This window comes from Delphinus delphis, chromosome 1, assembly GCF_949987515.2.
Source record: "Delphinus delphis chromosome 1, mDelDel1.2, whole genome shotgun sequence".
NCBI lineage: Eukaryota > Metazoa > Chordata > Mammalia > Artiodactyla > Delphinidae > Delphinus > Delphinus delphis.
Window position 1 is genome coordinate 109197781 of NC_082683.1, and position 21633 is coordinate 109219413.

Sequence of the window (21633 nt, forward strand, 5' to 3'; positions counted from 1 at the left end):
TTTATCTTATCCTGACTCAGCAGGGAGCTGTTGGTACTGTCCTAAAAAAAATAAATCTTGGGCTTCCCTGGTGGCGCAGTGGTTGAGAGTCTACCTGCCGATGCAGGGGACGCGGGTTCGTGTCCCAGTCCAGGAAGATCCCACATGCCGCGGAGCGGCTCGGCCCGTGAGCCATGGCCGCTGAGCCTGCGTGTCCGGAGCCTGTGCTCCTCAATGGGAGAGGCCACAACAGTGAGAGGACTGCGTACCGCAAAAAAAATAAAAAATGAAAAATAAATCTTAAACACTAGTATGGTGACACAAAAAATTTGATGGGGCAAGTTCTTTTTACTTCTTCAAATGTCAGTATTTTATAAATTCCTTAACTGAATTGTCTTTTAGTTGTACCCTCTTTACATTCTTGAAATTAGGGGGAATATTACAATGAATTAACTAACTGTTTTTCACTTATTTGTCACTAAATATTTATATATATTTTTTCACAGTGTGTGTGTGTGTGTGTGTAGTATATATAGAGATATAAAGAATTTGAACAAATTATATCTGTTTTGAAATAAGATTACATTTGTTCCTCTTCCAAAAGAAACAACTCATAAAGATTTCACAGTAATATTTTGACAGATTGATGCAGAACAAAAATGATACACCCTTTAATGCTGGCAAATATCTTTTACCTTCAGGATTGGCTGAAACTCTGCTTCCAGAAGTTCCTTCAGCTCTTTTGCACTCAATGTGTCAGTCTCCTTATCTGTTTTTGAATATTCGTGAAATAGTTTGATGATGGCAGTGATGTTTTCCAGGAGAGTAGACATCTTTTGGAAGTATAGGTGAACCTAGAAAAAAATTAAAATGTACTTTTCTTATATTTATTTTATTTTGTAGGTCATATCAGTTATTGTGATGAATTTCCACATTTATAAACCTACATCTTTCCCTATGTAGTCCAGCTTTAAAAATGGAAGATGGCCACGAAAAACTTCTATCTATTATCTACATGGTGAATATTAACACAGAGTTTGACTGAACTACTTACTAAAAAATGCCAACATTTTGGCCTTGAACTCATTCACAGCAGGATTTAGACACTCTCACAGACCTTAGTGTGCTGTACATAAGACACCCTTTTCTGATCTGGCCATTGTCCATAACAGGATTTTAGAAAGGCTACTCGTCAGAAGCAGGAAAATTTACTCATACCAATTTGCTAAAAATCCGTTCTCCAAAAGCTAATTTGCTAAATGTATGTTGAGAGACTATTTTCTGCAAGCCAGTTTGTCAAATGGCTGAGACAGTCAATGAACAAACATCCTTTCAGTTTTTTTTTTTTTTTTGGTTTTGATTGGATAGAATGGCTTAATACCTTTTCAATATTATAAAAAAGGTTTGATTGGATCAAATGGCTTTAATAAATTTTCAATATTGTAAGAAATATTTTCATTGCAGAACTGTTTACAGTAGCCAGGACATGGAAGCAACCTAAATGTCCACCAACAGAGGCATAGATAAAGAAGATGTGGTGTATATACACAATGGAATATTACTCAGCAATAAAAAAGAACAAAATAATGGCATTTTCAGCAACATGGGTGGACCTAGAGATTGTCATACTGAGTCAAGTAAGTCAGACACAGAAAGACAAATATCATATGATATTGCTTATATGTGGAATATAAAAAAAAGGGTATAACTGAACTTATTTACAAAACAGAAGTAGAGGCATGGATGTAGAAAGCAAACTTGTGGCTACCAGGGGATAAGAGGGGGGAGGGGATAAATTGGGAGATCGGGACTGACATGTACACACTACTATATATAAAATAGATAACTAGTCAGAACCTGCTGTATAGCACACGGAACTCCACTCAATTCTCTGTAATGGCCTATATGGGAAAAAAAATCTAAAAAAAAAAAAAAGAGTGGCTATACTTATATGTATAACTGATTGACTTTGATGTACACCTCAAACTAACACAACATTGTAATAAATCAACTATACTCCAATAAAAATAAAAAATAAAAAACAAAACAAAAAAAATATTTTGTTGACTAGCTTTCATTTTGCCATTTAAGGAATAGCATTTAAGGAATGTTCAGTTTATCTCATTGAACAAAGGAATTACTAAACATGTCAACAAATCTAAACAAGCATTTATTATATAAAAGCATTATAATGACTACTTTAGGACTTATAAAACCAGGCAGAAGATGTCCTTGATTTTATTTCACTGAGAATTTGGAAGCCATAGAAAATAACAGTATGAAAGGCATTACTGTAGTAGATCTATAGCATTTATGGACCTTAGATTGTTTGGTAAGAGGAAATAGGTACTGATTAATTTTTGACATGGTTAAATATGTATTTTGATAAGCTTATGGATAAGAACTAGAAGGATAGAATTTATAACTTCTAAACCATTAAGAGAAGAAAAAACGGGAATAAAAAAACCTTGATCAATTCAATAGAAGCCAGGGGAAAAGAAAATAAAAAGCATAGAAAAGGCAGGATAAACAGAAAATATAAAAGAGTAGAATTAAATATAATTTTATCATTAGTTACAGTAGATGTAAAATAGGTCAGACTTTCTGGTTAAAGGGCAGATTATAAAGGTTGAATTAAAAATATGGTTATAGGCTTTTTACAGAAACACACCTAAGATTTTAAGATTTTTTTCAGCTACTGTTATTTGTGGTGATATTTCAGACCTGGACTTAATTGTAATGGCACTGTCTCCAAAATCTCACTCTCAAGGATTTACTCTCTGACTTCCTCTTGTACCCATACTTCAATAATTCTTTAACCTCATTTTTTACTGCTTTATGTACTCACTTCTCTTTTTACCTTGGTTAGACATTATAGTTAATCTCCATCATTACTCCTTGCATACACCCTCTGTTTCTTGTCCCACTCTTTCTTGTACTCATTGGCAAAGCCCCAACAGCTTCTTCCTTTCCTTTATCTCAGAAGAGGGCCTTGCTTTTTATTTCACTGAAAACTTGGGAGCCATTAGAAGATAATTTCATTTTCCCAATATCTATTCACCCAACCTATTGCATTTGTATCCACATACCTTAACCTTCGCTACTGTTTTGGTGGATAAACTATGTGTCTCTCCTCTGTTTCAGCAACGGACCTCACTCTCTTGCCTATTCAAACAATTTGCTTTTGCAGTTGTCCACTTTTTCTCCTACATCATCAATTTCTTTTTCTCTGCTGGATCACTCCCTTCAGCATATATTTATGCTGAAGTGTCTCTTATTAACATCCTCTCTTCCCATCCTACATCTTCCTTTAGAAACCACCTGATTTATCTTTTCACTTTTATAGCAAAATCCCTCAAAAGATATGCCTATAGTTCTTCTTTACTTCCTATTTTCTTTCACTCAAATTATCTTTCTCTCTGAAAAAATCCACTAAATCTCTTATGAAGATAAAAAAAAAGTCCTTTATCTTACTACATCCAACTATCCATTTTCATTTCACATATGCTTGACATATCAGCAGCATTTGATGCAGGTGGCTACATCCTCTTTCAGAGACCCTGTGCTCTCTTGTTTCTCTTCTAACCTCACTGCCTATTTGCTCTTAGTCTCCTTTCAGTCCCTAATGTCGATGTGCCTGAGATTGACTCCTTAGTTTCTTTTCTCTATTTATGTTCCCTTGAACAGGGTGGAGGGGGTCTCATCTAGCCCTATAATTTTAAATCCTATGTATAGGTTGACAACTCCCAAGTTTACATGTCCAGCTATAAAGTCTCCTCTAAGCTTGACACGTGTATATCTAAATACCTATCAAATATTTCTATTTGGGCCTAAGAGAGGTCTTAAACCTACCATGTTCAAGATAGAAGTCTTCATTTCCAACTACTTTACCCCACACCCTCTCCTCCCCAGTTATCCCTATCTCGCTGATTGCTCAAGCCACAAACCTGGGAATTAGTCTTGGTTCTCCTTTTTCTCACATCCTGTATTTAATTCATCAGTGTTTTATTCAGTGTACTTTAAAAATATCCCTGAAACTGGTCACTTTTCCTACCTCCGTACTATTGCCTTATCTAGTAATTAATTTTGACCCATAACAAAAACATGCTGGAGTTTGTATCATCTTGAAGACAAGTTTGTTCCCTTGAACAGTATTTCTCCCTCAACCAGGATGTTCCACCCCATCCAGCTCTCCTAATGATTTGTTTACTTTCTCACCAAAGAGTCTTCAAAGAATTTTCTGTGCTTTCCCTCATTTTATGTTTACCATTCATTTTAACCCAGTTCTCTCAATTTTCTGTCTCCAAAACACTTGAAACTGATTTGTGTCAAATAACCTATGATCTCCAGGTTGCTAAATACAGTGTTTGGTTCCATCTCATCATCATCTTACTCAACCTCTTGGTGGTGTAAAGTAGAGTTAACCTTTCCCTAACCATTCATGGAATTTTGTTTGTTTGTTTCTTGGATCTCAAGACTACCTTCTCCTGATATACCTCTTATCTATTGGCTGCTCTTTCTCAGTATTCTTTGCTAACCTCTCATCTGCTTACTCTCCACATGTTGGAAATCCCCATGGCCCATGTCCATGTATCTATGCACTTCGAAATCTCATTGGATCCCTTGACTTCAGATACTATCTATCTGATGACTTCCAGATTGATACCTCCAAGCATGACGTTACCTTGATTTCTACACTCTTTCATTCACACCTTAATTTATTTAACAAATATTGAACACCTACCACAGGATTAAGTACTATTTTATGCTTTGGGGATATACTAATAAGATAAATGAGGTGCCCATTCTTATGAAGACAGTAAACAAACGAATGAAGTGATTAGATATTGAGGAGTGATATACATTACCATTAAAATAACAATGGTGCTATATAGAGTTATTATGGGGAATGTACTTTAGATTAATCAGAGAAGATTTTGCAGTAAAGAGGATATTTGAGCTTAAAATGGAAAAATAAGCAACTAACCTTGTTGACTAGTTGAAGAATTTTAAGTAAAAGGAACAGTGCAGTAATCCCAACATGGGAATCAACTTGGAATGTTAGTGATACAGAAAAAATACAACTCCAGAACAAATCAGGAGTGATACAACTTAAATTCAGATTTACAGAAAGGGGTCAGAAAACGATGATCTTCCAAAGAGGGTAATATTTGTGCATTTTATTCTAAGTGATGGGAAGTCACTAAATGATTTTTTTTTTTTTTTGGTAACAGAGTAATCTAGTATAATTCAGTTTTTAACGGATCACTTTGTGGAATGGCTTAGTAGGTTGTTTCAGAGTAAGATTACTTTAAGAATTGAAGGAGAAAAACCATATGATCATCTCAATAGATGCAGAGAAAGCTTTTGACAAAATTAAACACCCATTTATGAGAAAAACCCTGCAGAAAGTAGGCATAGAGGGAACTTTCCTCAACATAATAAAGGCCATATATGACAAACCCACAGACAACATCGTCCTCAGTGGTGAAAAACTGAAAGCATTTCCACTAAGATCAGGAACAAGACAAGGTTGCCCACTCTCACCACTCTTATTCAACATAGTTTTGGAAGTTTTAGCCACAGCAATCAGAGAAGAGAAGGAAATAAAAGGAATCCAAATCGGAAAAGAAGAAGTAAAGCTGTCACTGTTTGCAGATGACATGATCCTATACATAGAGAATCCTAAAGATGCTACCAGAAAACTACTAGAGCTAATCAGTGAATTTGGTAAAGTAGCAGGATACAAAATTAATGCACAGAAATCTCTGGCATTCCTATACACTAAGGATGAAAAATCTGAAAGTGAAATCAAGAAAACACTCCCACTTACCATTGCAACAAAAAGAATAAAATAGGAATAAACCTACCTAAGGAGACAAAAGACCTGTTTGCAGAAAATTATAAGACACTGATGAAAGAAATTAAAGATGATACAAATAGATGGAGAGATATACCATGTTCTTGGATTGGAAGAATCAACATTGTGAAAATGACTCTACTACCCAAAGCAATCTACAGATTCAATGCAATTCCTATCAAACTACCACTGGCATTTTTCACAGAACTAGAACAAAAAATTTCACAATTTGTATGGAAACACAAAAGACCCCGAATAGCCAAAGCAATCTTGAGAACGAAAAACGGAGCTGGAGGAGTCAGGCTCCCTGACTTCAGACTATACTACAAAGCTACAGTAATCAAGACAGTATGGTACTGGCACAAAAACAGAAAGATAGATCAATGGAACAGGATAGAAGGCCCAGAGGTAAACCACGCATATATGGTCACCTTATCTTTGATAAAGGAGGCAGGAATGTACAGTGGAGAAAGGACAGCCTCTTCAATAAGTGGTGCTGGGAAAACTGGACAGCTACATGTAAAAGTATGAGATTAGATCACTCCCTAACACCATACACAAAAATAAGCTCAAAATGGATTAAAGACCTAAATGCAAGGCCAGAAACTATCAAACTCTTAGAGGAAAACATAGGCAGCACACTGTATTACATAAGTCACAGCAAGATCCTTTTTGACCCACCTCCTAGAGAAATGGAAATAAAAACAAAAATAAATGGGACTTAATGAAACTTAAAAGCTTTTGCACAGCAAAGGAAACCATAAACAAGACCAAAAGACAACCCTCAGAATGGGAGAAAATATTTGCAAATGAAGCAACTGACAAAGGATTAATCTCCAAAATTTATAAGCAGCTCATACAGCTCAATAACAAAAAAAAAACAACCCAATCCAAAAATGGGCGGAAGACCTAAATAGACATTTCTCCAAAGAAGGTATACAGACTGCCAACAAACACATGAAAGAATGCTCAACATCATTAATCATTATAGAAATGCAAATCAAAACTACAATGAGATATCATCTCACATCAGTCAGAATGGCCATCATCAAAAAATCTAGAAACAATAAAGGCTGGAGAGGGTGTGGAGGAAAGGGAACACTCTTGCACTGCTGGTGGGAATGTGAATTGGTACAGCCACTATGGAGAACAGTGTGGAGGTTCCTTAGAAAACTACAAATAGAACTTCCATATGACCCAGCAATCCCACTACTGGGCATATACCCTGAGAAAACCATAATTCAAAAAGAGTCATGTACCAAAATGTTCATTGCAGCTCTATTTACAATAGCCAGGAGATGGAAGCAACGTAAGTGTCCATCATCGGATGAATGGATAAAGAAGATGTGGCATATATACAATGGAATATTACTCAGCCATAAAAAGAAACGAAATTGAGCTATTTGTAATGAGGTGGATAGACCTAGAGTCTGTCATACAGACTGAAGTAAGTCAGAAAGAGAAAGACAAATACCATATGCTAACACATATATATGGAATTTAAGAAAAAAAAATGTCATGAAGAACCTTGGGGTAAGACAGGAATAAAGACACAGACCTACTAGAGAATGGACTTGAGGATATGGGGAGGGGGAAGGGTAAGCTGTGACAAAGCGCGAGAGAGGCATGGACATATATACACTACCAAACGTAAGGTAGATAGCTAGTGGGAAGCAGCTGCATAGCACAGGCAGATTAGCTCGGTGCTTTGTGACAGCCTGGAGGGGTGGGATAGGGAGGGTGGGAGGGAGGGAGACGCAAGAGGGAAGAGATGGGAACATATGTATATGTATAACTGGTTCACTTTGTTATAAAGTAGAAACCAACACACCATTGTAAAGCAATTATACTCCAATAAAGATGTAAAAAAACAAAAAAACAAAAACAAAAAAGAACAACTAGAAAGCTGGTGTGTGTGTGTGTGTGTGTGTGTGTGTGTGAAGGTGTCATAATGCTACCAAAATTGTGACAATTTATTGAAGCCTACATTCAGACTGGAAGGGAAGTACAGTAATTTGGGGGGTTAAGTAACTGCAGTTTTAAAAAAACTGATGAAAGATATCAAGCCACAGAATCAAAAACTATTATCAACTCCAAGCAGGGTATATAAAAGAAAACCATGCCTAGACACATAGTAAAAACCTTCTGAACACTTAAGACAATGAGGAAATCTTAAAAGCAGCCAGAGAAAAAACACATTATCTTCAAAGGAGCAACTGTAAGACCGACAGCTGACTTTTCAAAAGAAATAATGGAAGCCAGGAGACAAATGTTTTCCTCATCTTTCTGTAGGAAAGTAAGTTCTGTACTAGAATTCTATACTCAGTGAAAGTATAAAAGAAGAAGAAAGCTTAACTAAGGATATTTTCAGGCAAACAAAAACAAAACCAATCACCAGCAGATCCGTAAAGGAAATAGTAAGGAATGATCCTAGTTGGAAGCACAGAGAGGCAGGAAAGAATGAAGAAATGTCAACAGAGTAAGTGTGTGGGGAAATCTAAATGGGTACTGATTGAAAACAACAACAATAATATATTTTGTAGGATTTATGGTCATGCATAACAATATCACCTAAGGCTGGAGGCGGTAAATTGAGTTCAAGTACTATAGGATACTTGAATTGTTTGAGTAGTGTTAAAGTCGTTTTTATAATATATTCTAATAAGTCAAGGATAGGTGTTGTAATCTCTAGGGTAAGCATGAAAAGAATAGTAAAAGAATGTATAATTAATAAGCCAATATGACAAAAATTAACTGACAAATATGTAATTCATTCAAAAAAGTCAAGAAGAGAAAAAGAAATATAGAACAGGTGGGATAATAGAAACCAAGTAGTAATATGGTAGATTTAAACCAAATAGATTTAAACAGTAATAATAGTATGAGTGGACTAAATACTGTAATTTAAAAACAAAGATTGTCAGACTAGATTGAAAGAAAACAAGTACATGATGCCTACAAGAGACACACTTAAATATGATATATGATGGAAAAAGGATACATTATTCAAATACTAAAGGAAAGCTGTTGTTGCTATATTAATACCTGTAGAGTAGACTTTAAGACAAAAAGTATAACTAGAAGAATACTTCATAACAATAAATAATTAGTTCATGAGGAAGATATAAAAATCTAAATTGATATGTACTTAATAACATAGCCTCATAATACATACAAAAGAAATGACAGAATTATAAGGACAAATTGACAAATCTATAATTATAATGGGTAACACACTTCTCTCAGCAACTGATAGAACAAGTAAATAAAAATATTGTAAGGATGTAGGAGAGCTCCACAAAATTATTCATAAAACTTTAATATGTATTGAACATTGCATCTAACAAATCTAGCATACACATCCTACTGAAATGAATATGAGACTTTAAAAAATTTACTATATGCTGGTCATAAAGCAAGTTTCAACAAATTTTAAAGGATTGAAATCATGCAGAATTTGTTTTGTACCACAGTGGAATGAAGCTAGATTTCAATGATAGAAAGAAACCTACAAAAATGTCCAATGTTTGGAAATTAAGCACTAACTTCTAAATAACAAATAGGTTATAGAATAAATTACAATGGAAATTAGAAAATATTTTGAAGTAAATGAAAATGAGAAAAATATGAAATAGCAAAACTTGTGGGATACATTCATTCCATGCCTAAAGAAAAATTTATAGCTTAAATACATATATTAAAAAAGAAGAAAGGCTGAAAAATCAATAACCTAACCATACACCTCAAGAAGTTTGAAAAACAACAACAAATTCTGCCCAAAGAAAGTATACTAAAGGAAATAATAAAGGTAAGAACTGATATTAATGAAATAGAAAACAAATTTAGGGAACCAAAAAGCCAAGATTTTTTTTTTTTTTTTTTTTTTTTTTTTTTTTTACGGTACGCGGGCCTCTCACTGTTGTGGTCTCTCCCGTTGCGGAGCACAGGCTCCGGATGCGCAGGCTCAGCGGCCACGGCTCGCGGGCCCAGCCGCTCCGTGGCATGTGGGATCCTCCCGGACCGGGGCACGAACCCACGTCCCCTGCATCAGCAGGCGGACTCTCAACAACTGCGCCACCAGGGAAGCCCAAAAGCCAAGATTTTTGAAAAATTAATAAAACTGAGAAACCCTGAAAAATTAAGAAAAGAGGAGAAAGGCATAAGTAACCAATATCAGGAAAATAAAAGGGGACATTGCTTTAGATTTTGCAGATATTAGAAAGGTAAGTGCATATTATAAAAAACATTAACCAAAATTTTTGAAAATTTAAATGAAATAGACACATTTCTAGAAAAATGCTTATGCAAATGAAAACAACAAGAAATAGAAAACCTAAATATTCCTATATCTATTAAAGAAATTAAATCTTTTTAAAAAAAGAAATTAAATCTTAAATGAATACATATTCCATGTTGGGGGGAGGGGTGACTACAAATCAGATGGCTTTACTAGTGAATTTTATTTAATGTGTAAGAAATAAATAACCCTAACATCACACAGATTGTTTGAGGGAAATGGAAAAGGGGGAACACTCATTTTATGAATCCAGCATAACCTCAGTACCCATAACCTGACAAGAATATTACAAGAAACAATTTTCAAGACAATTTCCTTCATAAATATAGATGCAAAAATCTGAAAGAAGATAATAAACTGAATCCAGTGTTGTACAAAAAGAATATACATCATACTTAAGAAAATTTTAATCCAAAAATTCAAGTTTGGTTTAACATTTGAGAACTGATTAACTACTCTGATAGAATACTGAGGAAAAATTCTATGAACCTCTCAACAGATGCAAAAGCACATTTGATAAAATCCAATATTAATTTTTCTTTATAAATAAAAAATACCAATTATATCTATGAAGATGCTATAGCAAACATCATACTTAATGGTTAAATGCTGAAAACTTTTCTCTGAGTTTGGGGATGAGATCAGTACACCTGCTAATATCCTATTCAACATTGTATTGAAGGTCCTAGCCAGAGCAACAGTTAAGACAAAGGATGAAAAACAGAATAATTGGAAAGGAAGTAACAAAACTGTCATTACTGAGACTGATGTGTCTTCTGTATATAGAAAAATTTTCTACAGTGTCTAAAATTTATATTAAAATATGGGGGTCCAGGATTAGCCAGGACAACATTGAAGAAAACCAAGTTTGTGGACATACCGGATATCAAAGTACATTATAAAAGAAGACAGCGTGACATCAATGCAATGCCAAGCAAATGGATAAATGAAAGGTAAGAGTCCAAAATCAGACCTATATCATTATGCACATTTAATTTATGAAAAAGATTGTGGTGAGAGTTGTCAGGGAAAGGATGGTCTCTTGAATACATGGTGCTGTGTTAATTGAATTCCCATATGGAAAAATGAATTTGTTCCCAGGTGGATTTTATATATAAAAAGATAAAGGAGACAACATAGGAGAATATCTTCAAGAACTTGGGGTAGAGTAATACTTCTTAAATAGAACTCAAAAAATATTAATGATAAAAAGATGGATTAATTGGACTGCATTAAAAATAGGAATGTCTGTTTATTCAAAGACTCTATTAAAGGAGAGAAGGAAAGCCATTGAGTGGGAGGATATATGCAACACATTTAACCAATAAAGGACTCTATCCTGAATATAAAAATAACTCTATAAATCAGTACAAAAAATACAGACAACCCAATAGAAAAATGGGTAGAGAGCAGAGGAGCTTTACAAAACAGGATATCGAAATGGCTAATAAACACAAAAAGTTAACCTTGTTAATCATCAGGGTAATACAAATTAAAATTACAGTGTGAGACAGTAGTACCCCCACCAAAATGACAAAATAGACAAAAGGGAAAAAGAATCCTAATTCCAAATATTGGTGAGAATATGGAGAAACCGGATCTTTCATACACTGCTAGAAGGAACATAAACTGGCAGAAGTACTTTCAAAAATTGTTTGGTAATACCTAAAACCAGTAATTTACTCCTAGGAATGTTCCCAGTAGAAATATATACACATTTGTAACCAAAAATCATGTACAAAAATGTTCATAGCTCCATTATTTATAATACCTCCCCAAATGGAAACAACCCAAATATCTATCAATAAAAACAATAAATAAATTGTGGTATTTTCATATAATAGAGGTGGGAGTGAAGGATAGCCTCGACTAGGATGGTAGTGGTGGACAGGGAGAAAGATGGATTGGCACGTCTTATAGTCAGAGTTGGTTGGTCAGGGTGATGAATCAGTGTGGTGTAAAGGAAAGATTGGAATCCTGCATAACTTCTAGATTTTGGTTTGAGCAAAGAATTATTTCTCTAGGTCGGCACAAATCATCGAGCTGATCTCCGTGTGCTAGCAACAGCTTCCCACTAGCCATCCATTTTACATTTGGTAGTGTATATATGTCAATGCCACTCTCTCACTTCGTCCCAGCTTACCCTTACCTTCCATGTCCTCAAGTCCATTCTTTACGTCTGTGTCTTTATTCCTGCCCTGCCACTAGGTTCATCAGTACCGCTTTTTTAGATTCTGTATATATGCGTCAGCAGATGGTATTTGTTTTTCTCTTTCTGACTTACTGCATTCTTTTGTTTTTTTTTTTTTTTTGGTACGCGGGCCTCTCACTGTTGTGGCCTCTCCCATTGCGGAGCACAGGTTCCGGATGCGCAGGCTCAGCGGCCATGGCTCACGGGCCCAGCTGCTCCGCGGCATGTGGGATCTTCCTGGACTGGGGCACGAACCCATGTCGCCTGCATCGGCAGGCAGACTCTCAACCACTGCGCCACCAGGGAAGCCCCCTAACTTACTGCATTCTTTATGACAGATTCTAGGTCCATCCACCTCACTACAAATAACTTAGTTTTGTTCCTTTTTATGGCTGAGTAATATTCCATTAGGGAGGCACAAGAGGGAGGGGATATGGGGATATATGGATACATATAGCTGATTCACTTTGTTGTACAGCAGAAACTAACACAACATTGTAAAGCAGTTATACTCCAGTAAAGACGTGGGGGAAAAAAATTCTCACTATTTCTATTACGCTGCCATCTCTCATCTAAACTGCAGTCCATCTCCCTTCTCCCACCATTGCCTATTATCCTATTTTCCACATAGCAGCTCAGAATGATCTTTTTACTCCTCCTGCTTAATACTCTCCAGTGGCTTCTCATATACTTAAAATGATGTACAAACTCTACTGTGCCCCTGTTTACATGGTCTACCCCTGTCTAGCTCTGTGACATCACCATATACCACTGTTCCTCCTGTTAAACATGCTCTAGGCACACTAGCTTCTTTTTATCCTTTAAAGCAAGTTTACTCCTGCTTTAGAATCCTCTCATTTGCCTTGACTGGTTTCATCTGTCATTAAGATCCCTGCTCAAAAGATAATTCCCCGAGGGGCATTTTCTAGCCCTCCAATCTAAAGTACTCTCCTCCTAACTTTACTATATCACTCTCTTATTTTCTTCATTGTTCTTATCACTATTTGAAATTTTTATTCATTTATTGTTACTGAAAGTCTCCCCCTACTAAATGTAAGCTCCCAGGAGTAGGGAGTTTACGTTGTCCACTGCCACATAATCAGCCAAGAGCGGCACTGGGCAAATAGAAGGTAGTTAATATATATTTGTTCAGTGAATGGATAAATAGATAATCCAGCGGTATTAAGAGAGTAGCCTTGCGGAAAGCAAAGTTATGCCCTCATTTTCCTTCTATGTCAAAATAAACTTTTAGTAACGTTGCCACTAAAAATAAAGAACCCCAAACATCCAGAACTTGTGGCCTCAGACCACACATACATCCAGATCTCCACCTTGCTTAAGAGCAAGTAGACAAGGTTAGATGTATTTCCTCTTACTTACTTCCTTCCTTCACCAGAAGAGCAAGTAGAATGTAGCCTGAAGGAGCTTGCTGTGTGCTGAAGTCTGGGATAATGGCCTTTTTATAGCAGGTCCATCCAGGGAGGAGCCATCTTCTGTAGGTTGGTCTGATTCATTCCTAACCAAACCCAGATCCACCCATATCTCCACCTCTATTATTTCTCTAGCAATGTGTTTGCTTCCCAACTTCTTCATGTCCTCATCTGTACTTGTCTTGCCAAGTTCCAAATTTCGCTTTACATTATTCTCATATACTGGAGATTTTATGGAAGGTACACTTTGGCTAGCGTGGGTTCTTAGTGTGCAGGGTCCACACCGTCTAGGTTTTGTTGTGGTTGTTGTTACCCCTGCTTTGAATGGCGGGTGGTTGATAACTATCTATTGATAAATGTACTTCCTTATCCTTGTCTCTAGAGGAGTAGAATATACATTTCTGAAAAACTTAAATTCAATTTATATTTAAGCAAACATCACAAGCACCTACCTGCATGTCCCTTTATATCTGAATTCCATCTCTGAATCCTGAGAGAACTTGCCATGATGAATGTTGATCTTCTACAGAGTATGCAATTCAGAGAAGGTAGGCAAATTTAATTTTGACTTTCCAAAAGAGAACAAGAAAGTGGGCTCTTGAGTTAGAAGCAGTGATCACTCTGAGCTGGCATGAACTTATTGGGAAAGAATCATTACTCTTATTTTCAAGTTTATTACATTGGGGTATCAGAGACATGCTCTATTTACTCTTCCTGTGGGTTAAACTGTGGGTTTTCTCATTAACCTCGTAAATATACAGGAGACACCTATCTTTGGCCTCTCTCTTAATTTCCAGACTGTATGTTGAACAGCTTACGTTTCCATTTGGATGTCCCCTAATTAGTTCAGTCCATACTGTTCAAAACTGAACTCATTATCGTGCCTTATACCAAAATATACCATCCTCCAGAGGTCCACATATTGGTCAATGACATCTCCATCCACTGAGTGTCTAAAACCCCGCAAAGTCATTTTCCATTTCTCGCTGTCTTCAGCCCTCATGCGAATGTCATGACATGTCACTTTTACCTAGACCAGTATTCTTAATATGCAGGCCTGTTCTCTATATCTAGTGCAGCAATTTTAGTTCTAGACCTCACCATCTTTGGATTGGACATTAATAAAAAGTGTCCTAACTAGCCCCTCCATTATTAGCCTGCCTGATTCATCTTTTACTCTTATCATATCATTCCTTCTGGTGACTCCTGCTTGCCTGGAAAATTCCAAATTTCTTTACTTGACATATAAGCCCCTTCACAGTAGGAATGAATTTGTATCTTTTTAGCTGCTTCTCTTATCACCTGTATTTTATGGGAAAGTCACTCTAGCCTGATCCACATTCCTCGCATGTTATTTTAATGGTCCACCACTGTTCAGATTCTCTACATGCTGTCCTTACTACCTGGGTGAGTCCCTCAACCTTAGCTTCTCTTTATCCTTTAAGATCCTCCAGAATCACCACGTCCTTCATAAAGCCTTACCTTACATCTCCAGATGGATCGCTGTTCCCACACATACTCTGTATTCATCTCTCTTATAGCACTGGTGATATTTTATTTTAATTATTTACTTATGTGTCTGTAGTGCCCAGTGCCCCCTTTTTTTTTTTTTTTTTTTTTGGCGGTACGCGGGCCTCTCACTGCTGTGGCCCCTCCCGTTGCGGAGCACAGGCTCCGGACGCGCAGGCTCAGCGGCCATGGCTCACAGGCCCAGCCGCTCCACGGCACGTGGGATCCTCCCAGACCCGCAGTGCCCCATTTTGTGTTTCTTCTCACCCTGGTATTGACTGGGTCTTGAGTCATCTTTTGTGTTCTTGGGCCCTGTAATAGTTCCTGAGACATGATCAAATAAACGCAAGGGTGGGATGGTTGTGGGGGTGGGGGTGGGTGGAGAGGTGATCTTGTTTTAGAGTCAGTGAGGTATACACATGCCTGAATTTTAAAAACTTTGTTTAATGCCCTCGTTTTTAACCTTAACAGACCACCAGTTCTTTCTTTTCTTTTGTGGAACATTAGTTAACATCCACAGAACACAGGTCTTCATTTTCTCCTCTTTTCTTCCTGGGTTTAATTGTCTTTTTGTGCCAGGAGTTATTGTTATTGTCTCTCTCTTACCAGGCTATAATAATGGTAGTAATCTATATTGCATGCCCATCATGTGCCAAGAATGTGCTAAGATTCTGCACGTATTTCTTCTAACCCTCAGAACAACCCTGTGGGGGCATTATCATTACCCGTAATTTTGAGATGAGGAAACTGATAATGATGGGGTGCACAAGGTTACCCAGCGAGTAAGTTACAGACCAAAGATTCAGTCCCAGGTCATTCTCACTCCAACTCCCACATTACTTCCAGTACACGACATTGCTTTGGGTGTGAGCTTTTCTTCTTTTTTTCTTAGCTTTATTTATATTTTTGGTAATTTAAACTGGTTTCTCTCAAAGTGCCCTATGTCCTGGGTGACCTTAACTGTGGAAATCGTTTGCAGGGCCAGCAGTGTGAGTGAGCTGAGAAAAGTGGAGTCTAGAGAGTGGCAAGGATGGGGTAATCTGGGATCTGATGTTTCACGCCCAGAAGACACAAATCTTACAGGTTCCTATCAATATAGAGGGCAGTCCTAGTAGTCTGCTCCAGGATTGTTTTCTTGACCATGTTATGATCATTATATTCCAACCAATAACTTGCATGAAAATGTGGGCAGAGGGACTTCCCTAGTGGCCCAGTGGTTAAGACCCCATGGTTCCAATGCAGGAACCATTCAGGTTCCTTCCCTTGTTGGGGAACTAAGATCCTGCACGGTGCAGCCAGAAAAAAAGAAAAAAGAGAAACAAAAGAAAATGTGGGCAGATGGCAAATATTTTTAGGATAGACTGAAGATCCAAGGAGATTTTAGCATGTCACACAAATAGCTCAAATTTAATAAAAGTGAATCTTACTGAAGTAAAAGTAAGATTCTGACTTTGGTTCTAAATTAAACTTCCCAAGGACAGGGTAGAAGCCATGAGTAAAAGAAGGGGTATTGTGGTAGTGGCAGTGTGATGTAGTAGCCCAAAAGGTAATGCTATTTCAGACTGCATTAAAAGCGCACATTAATTAGAACAAAATAAGTGATGGTGTTCTTCACTCAGCACTTGTCAGATTGTTTCTGTAGCTTTTTAATTCAGTTCTGACACCCACTTCTCAATAGGGATGTTGTCAAATTGTTATGTGTTCTGAGTGAAGTAAATAGGGTGATTGGCTAGATAGGTGGTAAAGGGAACCGAGTGAGAAGCAGATGGTGGGAGAAGAATATCTGTTTTCAATGATACGAGAAGCTCTTATTATGCTTGGGTTGTATAAAAACTCACATAAATAGGTAGAAACTGTAGGGAAGCGTATTTTGGCTTAGTATAAGTAAGAACATTTTAATAGTCAGAATTGTCCAAACATGAAAAGAATTATCTTTGGAGATGTTTCTCCGTGACTGCGTAGAGAATGTGGAATTGGATGAGCTGCTGGCAGTCAGTTAGTCTAGGCTCCTCACATTGTGGGTGACGACCAGGAGGTCAAATGTTGCATGGCTGATTAATCAGCAATTCAAGACCTGGCCTCCAACTCAGATTTTTCACTCCAAATGCACTTTGTGTTGCACCAGGTTACATCTGTTACTGGGAGATGAGCATGAGACAGGGATATTTTGGAGGGTCATTAAGTAGAGGAGCACTGGGGGGATGTCTGATAAATCCCTCTTTCCACCTGAGAGCTGTGATTCTATGATTCAAGTAAATTTCTTTGCCTGACTTGATTAAACTCAGCTCATACGGCTATTTGATCAGTGCAGTTTACTAACTGCAGGGGTAACAGGACTATCAATTCCACTTTATAGTGGAATTTCCACTGTACCCTATATATACATGGGGTATGTTTTCATATTCCACTTCCTGCAAACAGACCTGATCCCTCTTGCATATTAGCTTTTACCTTTAAATACCAAAGGATTTCCCCCCTAAACCCTTAAAATTACTGACCATGGAATAGTAAACTCTGGGATGTGGGGCATCTTCTCTATCCTCAGAGAGAACTTATCCTTTGCCTTGCCGTTACCAGACAATGAAATGGTTTCAGAGGCATTTTAGGTGTCCATAGTTACATCTTGTAGCTACAAAGATTTGTTATGGGATGAAGAAAATGCCCCAAATGTCAGAGTTATTGACAAATCAGAAATTATAGGATTTCAATTGCAATTATTCATTAGTGGTTTTCCCTCCCTTTTCCTATCCAATGGGCTAGAAAGGCATTATGCTGCCATATGGCCTCTGGGCTCCTTATGTGGGTCAGGTTGTCACAATTCAAGGGAACAGCCCTTTGAGATGTGTGACTGAGGCTGTAGGAGTGAAGGGGAGTTGGAATTTGTGGTTAAATGATTTCCTACAGGAGTTGTAGTCATTTCCTGGGAGGTGCTGTTTTGGAGGTGGAGTCTTTCCAGGTTGAATATTCTCTTGAATTCCTTGGTGTAGTTGTAGCTGATGTTCCTGCTTAGCTATCCAGTGGTGGAGCAGTATCTCCACCTTTACTCATAGCTTGTATTTACCAAGACAATAGTAAAAGAAAGTAATGTTGAGCCCAAGGAAAAACTTCAAGTTCCCAATAGTGACCTCAGGTTCTTCTTACTTTAATCTTGTGTGTGTGTGTGTGTGTGTGTGTGTGTAACACATCATTCCAGCTAATGCAGATTCAAGAGTCACACACACACACAAAAATGAGAATATGTGTGAGAGAGACGGTCACAGAGAAAACAATGATTAAAGACATGTCTTTTGAATAGTGGGGAAATGTTTCCCAGGAGCACTTACACCAATAAGATGTTACTTTTCAAAAAATCATGGTGATTTATTACACCCCTCAAGTACAATGCAGAGATGGCCAGAAGCTTTCTAGGGTGAGATGGGAGTAGCATCTATGCAGTACTGTGTTATATGAAAGTTTTCTCTAACAATTAGGGACAAAGTAAGAAGAGAAAAAAATAATAGAAGAGATGATACAAATGAAACTGATCATCTCATTGTAGTTAAAGAAAAAGCCTTCATGACTTAATTTTTGAATGGTTATGAACAGAGAGATTATGAGATCTTCAGAGTGGTCACATCGGCAAAGACTAGTATCAGCACTAAAGGATTGACTAGTCCCCTTTCCATGTTCCATAGAAACTGAGTTTTGATAACAGGGTGGTGCAGTATTAGGAAACTGGAAAAAAAGAATCCAGGAGCAAGTTAGGACAGAGACATTATAGCCATTATGACCAGACTTCACCAATATCACCTGTTCAGATGGGGTCTAGCATACGCCAGTAATTACAGGAGAATGTGGAAGATCGGGAGAGGCTAGAACTTGGAATAAGCTCCTACTCCCCTTCTTACATGCTCCCTTTATATATAGGGATATTATAGACAGAAGATAGATTAGAGCGTATTCTGGAGGGACAATTTCTGCAGGTGTCAGAGGGAAGTTCAGATGAAGAACAGGTCACAGTATTCAGGGATCATTCAGTCATTCAACAAACATCTGTTACCAGCTGACTACCTACCAGTCATCATACCTGTCATGGGGTCATCAGTGAAGAAGTCATGCTCCCTGTCCTCAAAGGGTTCATAATCTAATGAAGAAAACATATATATACAATGTGATATATGTTATGGTGAAGGTATTTATAAACCATAATGGAAAGACAAATGAGGAAGCAGTTCATTTTCTTCCACTTTTTAACTTTTCCCCAAACCTTATTGAGGAATAATTGACAAATATAATTGTATATATTCAGGGTACAGTGTGTTGATCTGATATAAATATAAACTGTGGAGTGAATACCAAGATCAAGATAATTAACACATGTATCACCTCACATAGTTAACTCTTTTCTTTTTGTGGTGAGAACACCTAAGATCTACTCTCAGCAGGTTTCAATTGTACAATACCGTATTAACTATAGTCACCATGCTGCACATTAGATCCTCAGGACTTATTCTTCTCACATCTGAGAGTCTCTATGCTTTGACCTACGTCTCCCCATTTTCCCTATTTCCCCTACTTTCCAGCTCCTGGCAGCCACCATTCTGTTCTCTGTTTCCATGAACTCAACTTTTTTTAGATTCCACATATAAGTGATACTTTACAGTATTTGTCTTTCTTATTTCACTTAGGGTAATGTCCTTTGCTTCATCTGTGTTATTATTAATGGCAGGATTTCCTTTTTTTATGGCTGAAAAATATTCCATTATATATATAATGTATAAATATATATATTTTATATCAAATTTTCTTTATCCATTCATATGTTGAAGAACATTTAAGTTGTTTTTATATCTTGGTATTGTGAATAATGCTGCAATGAATATGAGAATATCTCTTCGAGATACTGATACTTCAGTTAAATACCCAACAGTGGGATTGCTGGATTATATGGTAGTTCTATTTTTAGTTTTTTGAGGAGCCTCCATAATGTTTTCCACGGTGGCTCTATCAATTTATATTCCTACCAACAGTGTATAAGTGTTGCCTTTTCTCCACATCCTCAAAACTTATCTCCTGTCTTTTTCATAATAGCCATCCTAACAGGTGTGAGGTGATATCATGGTTTTGCTTTGCATTTCTTTGTTTATTAGTGATGCTGAGCACCTTTTCGTGTACCTATTGGCTATTTGTATGTCTTTTGGGGAAAAATATCTATTCAGATCCTTTGCCCACTTTTAAATTGGATTATTTGCTTTTTTGCTGTTGAGTTGTGTGAGTTCTTTATATATTTTTACATTAACCCATTATCAGATATATGATTTGTAAATATTTTCCCCCAACTTGTAGGTTGCCTTTTCAATGTATTATTTGAAGTTCTAGTTTGATGTAGTCCCTCTTGTTTATTTTAGCTCATTCTCCTTTAGAGAGTTGCAAAGGAGATGATATCTGAGCTGAGTTTTAAAGATTGCATTTATTGGATTTTGTGGGACAGAACATGGGAAGATTGACCTGAAAGGCCATATGGAAAGGTTTCAAAAGCCATGCTAAGTCATGTGATGTTATCTTATTTACATTGGAGAACAACTGAATTTTTTTTAAGTAGAATTTTTAAGTAGAATTTTAAGTAGAAAAGTGACAGAATCAGATTTTTATTTAGTAAGAATAACTGTAGGAGTATGGATGGTGAATTGAATTTGATACAGGCAAGGGTGCAGCCAGTTTGAAAAAAGAGGGGAGATAATGAGGTACCAAACTAAGGTGTTGGCAGTGGGATTGAAGAGAAGAGACATTTCAGAATTAGAGCTTGACAATGCATTGGACACAGAAGTTGAGGGAGGGAATAAAACAAGAGGCAATAGGTTAGAGTTTTGGCAACAGCTGGTGTAGGCAGACAGGTTAGGGAGGGGCTGGCAATAGCTGGTGTAGGCAGACAGGTTAGGGAGGGGCAGCCTCAGTAAAGTAGGGTCTGACAGGTGGACAAAACTCAATGATTGAGAAGCCAGGAATAGGAGATTTAGATGGAGAGGTGATGGGGAGTTGGTATCAACAATATCAGTTCACGGGTAGCAGGATTTTAATTTTGGAAGTAGGGAAGGCAGAAAAATAAAGAAGAGCTCCTAACATGGGACACTCCAGGACCAGGAGCCAAGCAGAGACCTAGTTATCACTACTGAGAGGGATCAAAGCCAGAGTAGTAGAACAGGTGACCTGATGTTGATTCCTGAACTTTGGGGAACTTCCATTCTTAAATTCCTCCTGCTGAAGGTCAGTACTTGTTCTGGGTGATGAGGGATCTCACTGAACTTCCAGTACCTGAAGACCCCTCTAACTGCTCTGCACCCACTTTTTTATCAACTTGGACATTGGTTCCCCCTTGCAAATCTTCTGG

The 21633-nt window shown here is 37.2% G+C and overlaps 1 protein-coding gene across 1 annotated transcript in view; it reads right to left on the reverse strand.

Annotated features, from left to right (window-relative positions):
- The window catches only part of LOC132425088 (filaggrin-2-like), a 73221-nt gene that overhangs the window by 22508 nt on the left and 29080 nt on the right, over positions 1-21633 (reverse strand). The window contains 1 exon segment of the mRNA XM_069540625.1: positions 675-833. Within this exon segment, the coding sequence (XP_069396726.1) occupies positions 675-833 (159 nt within the window).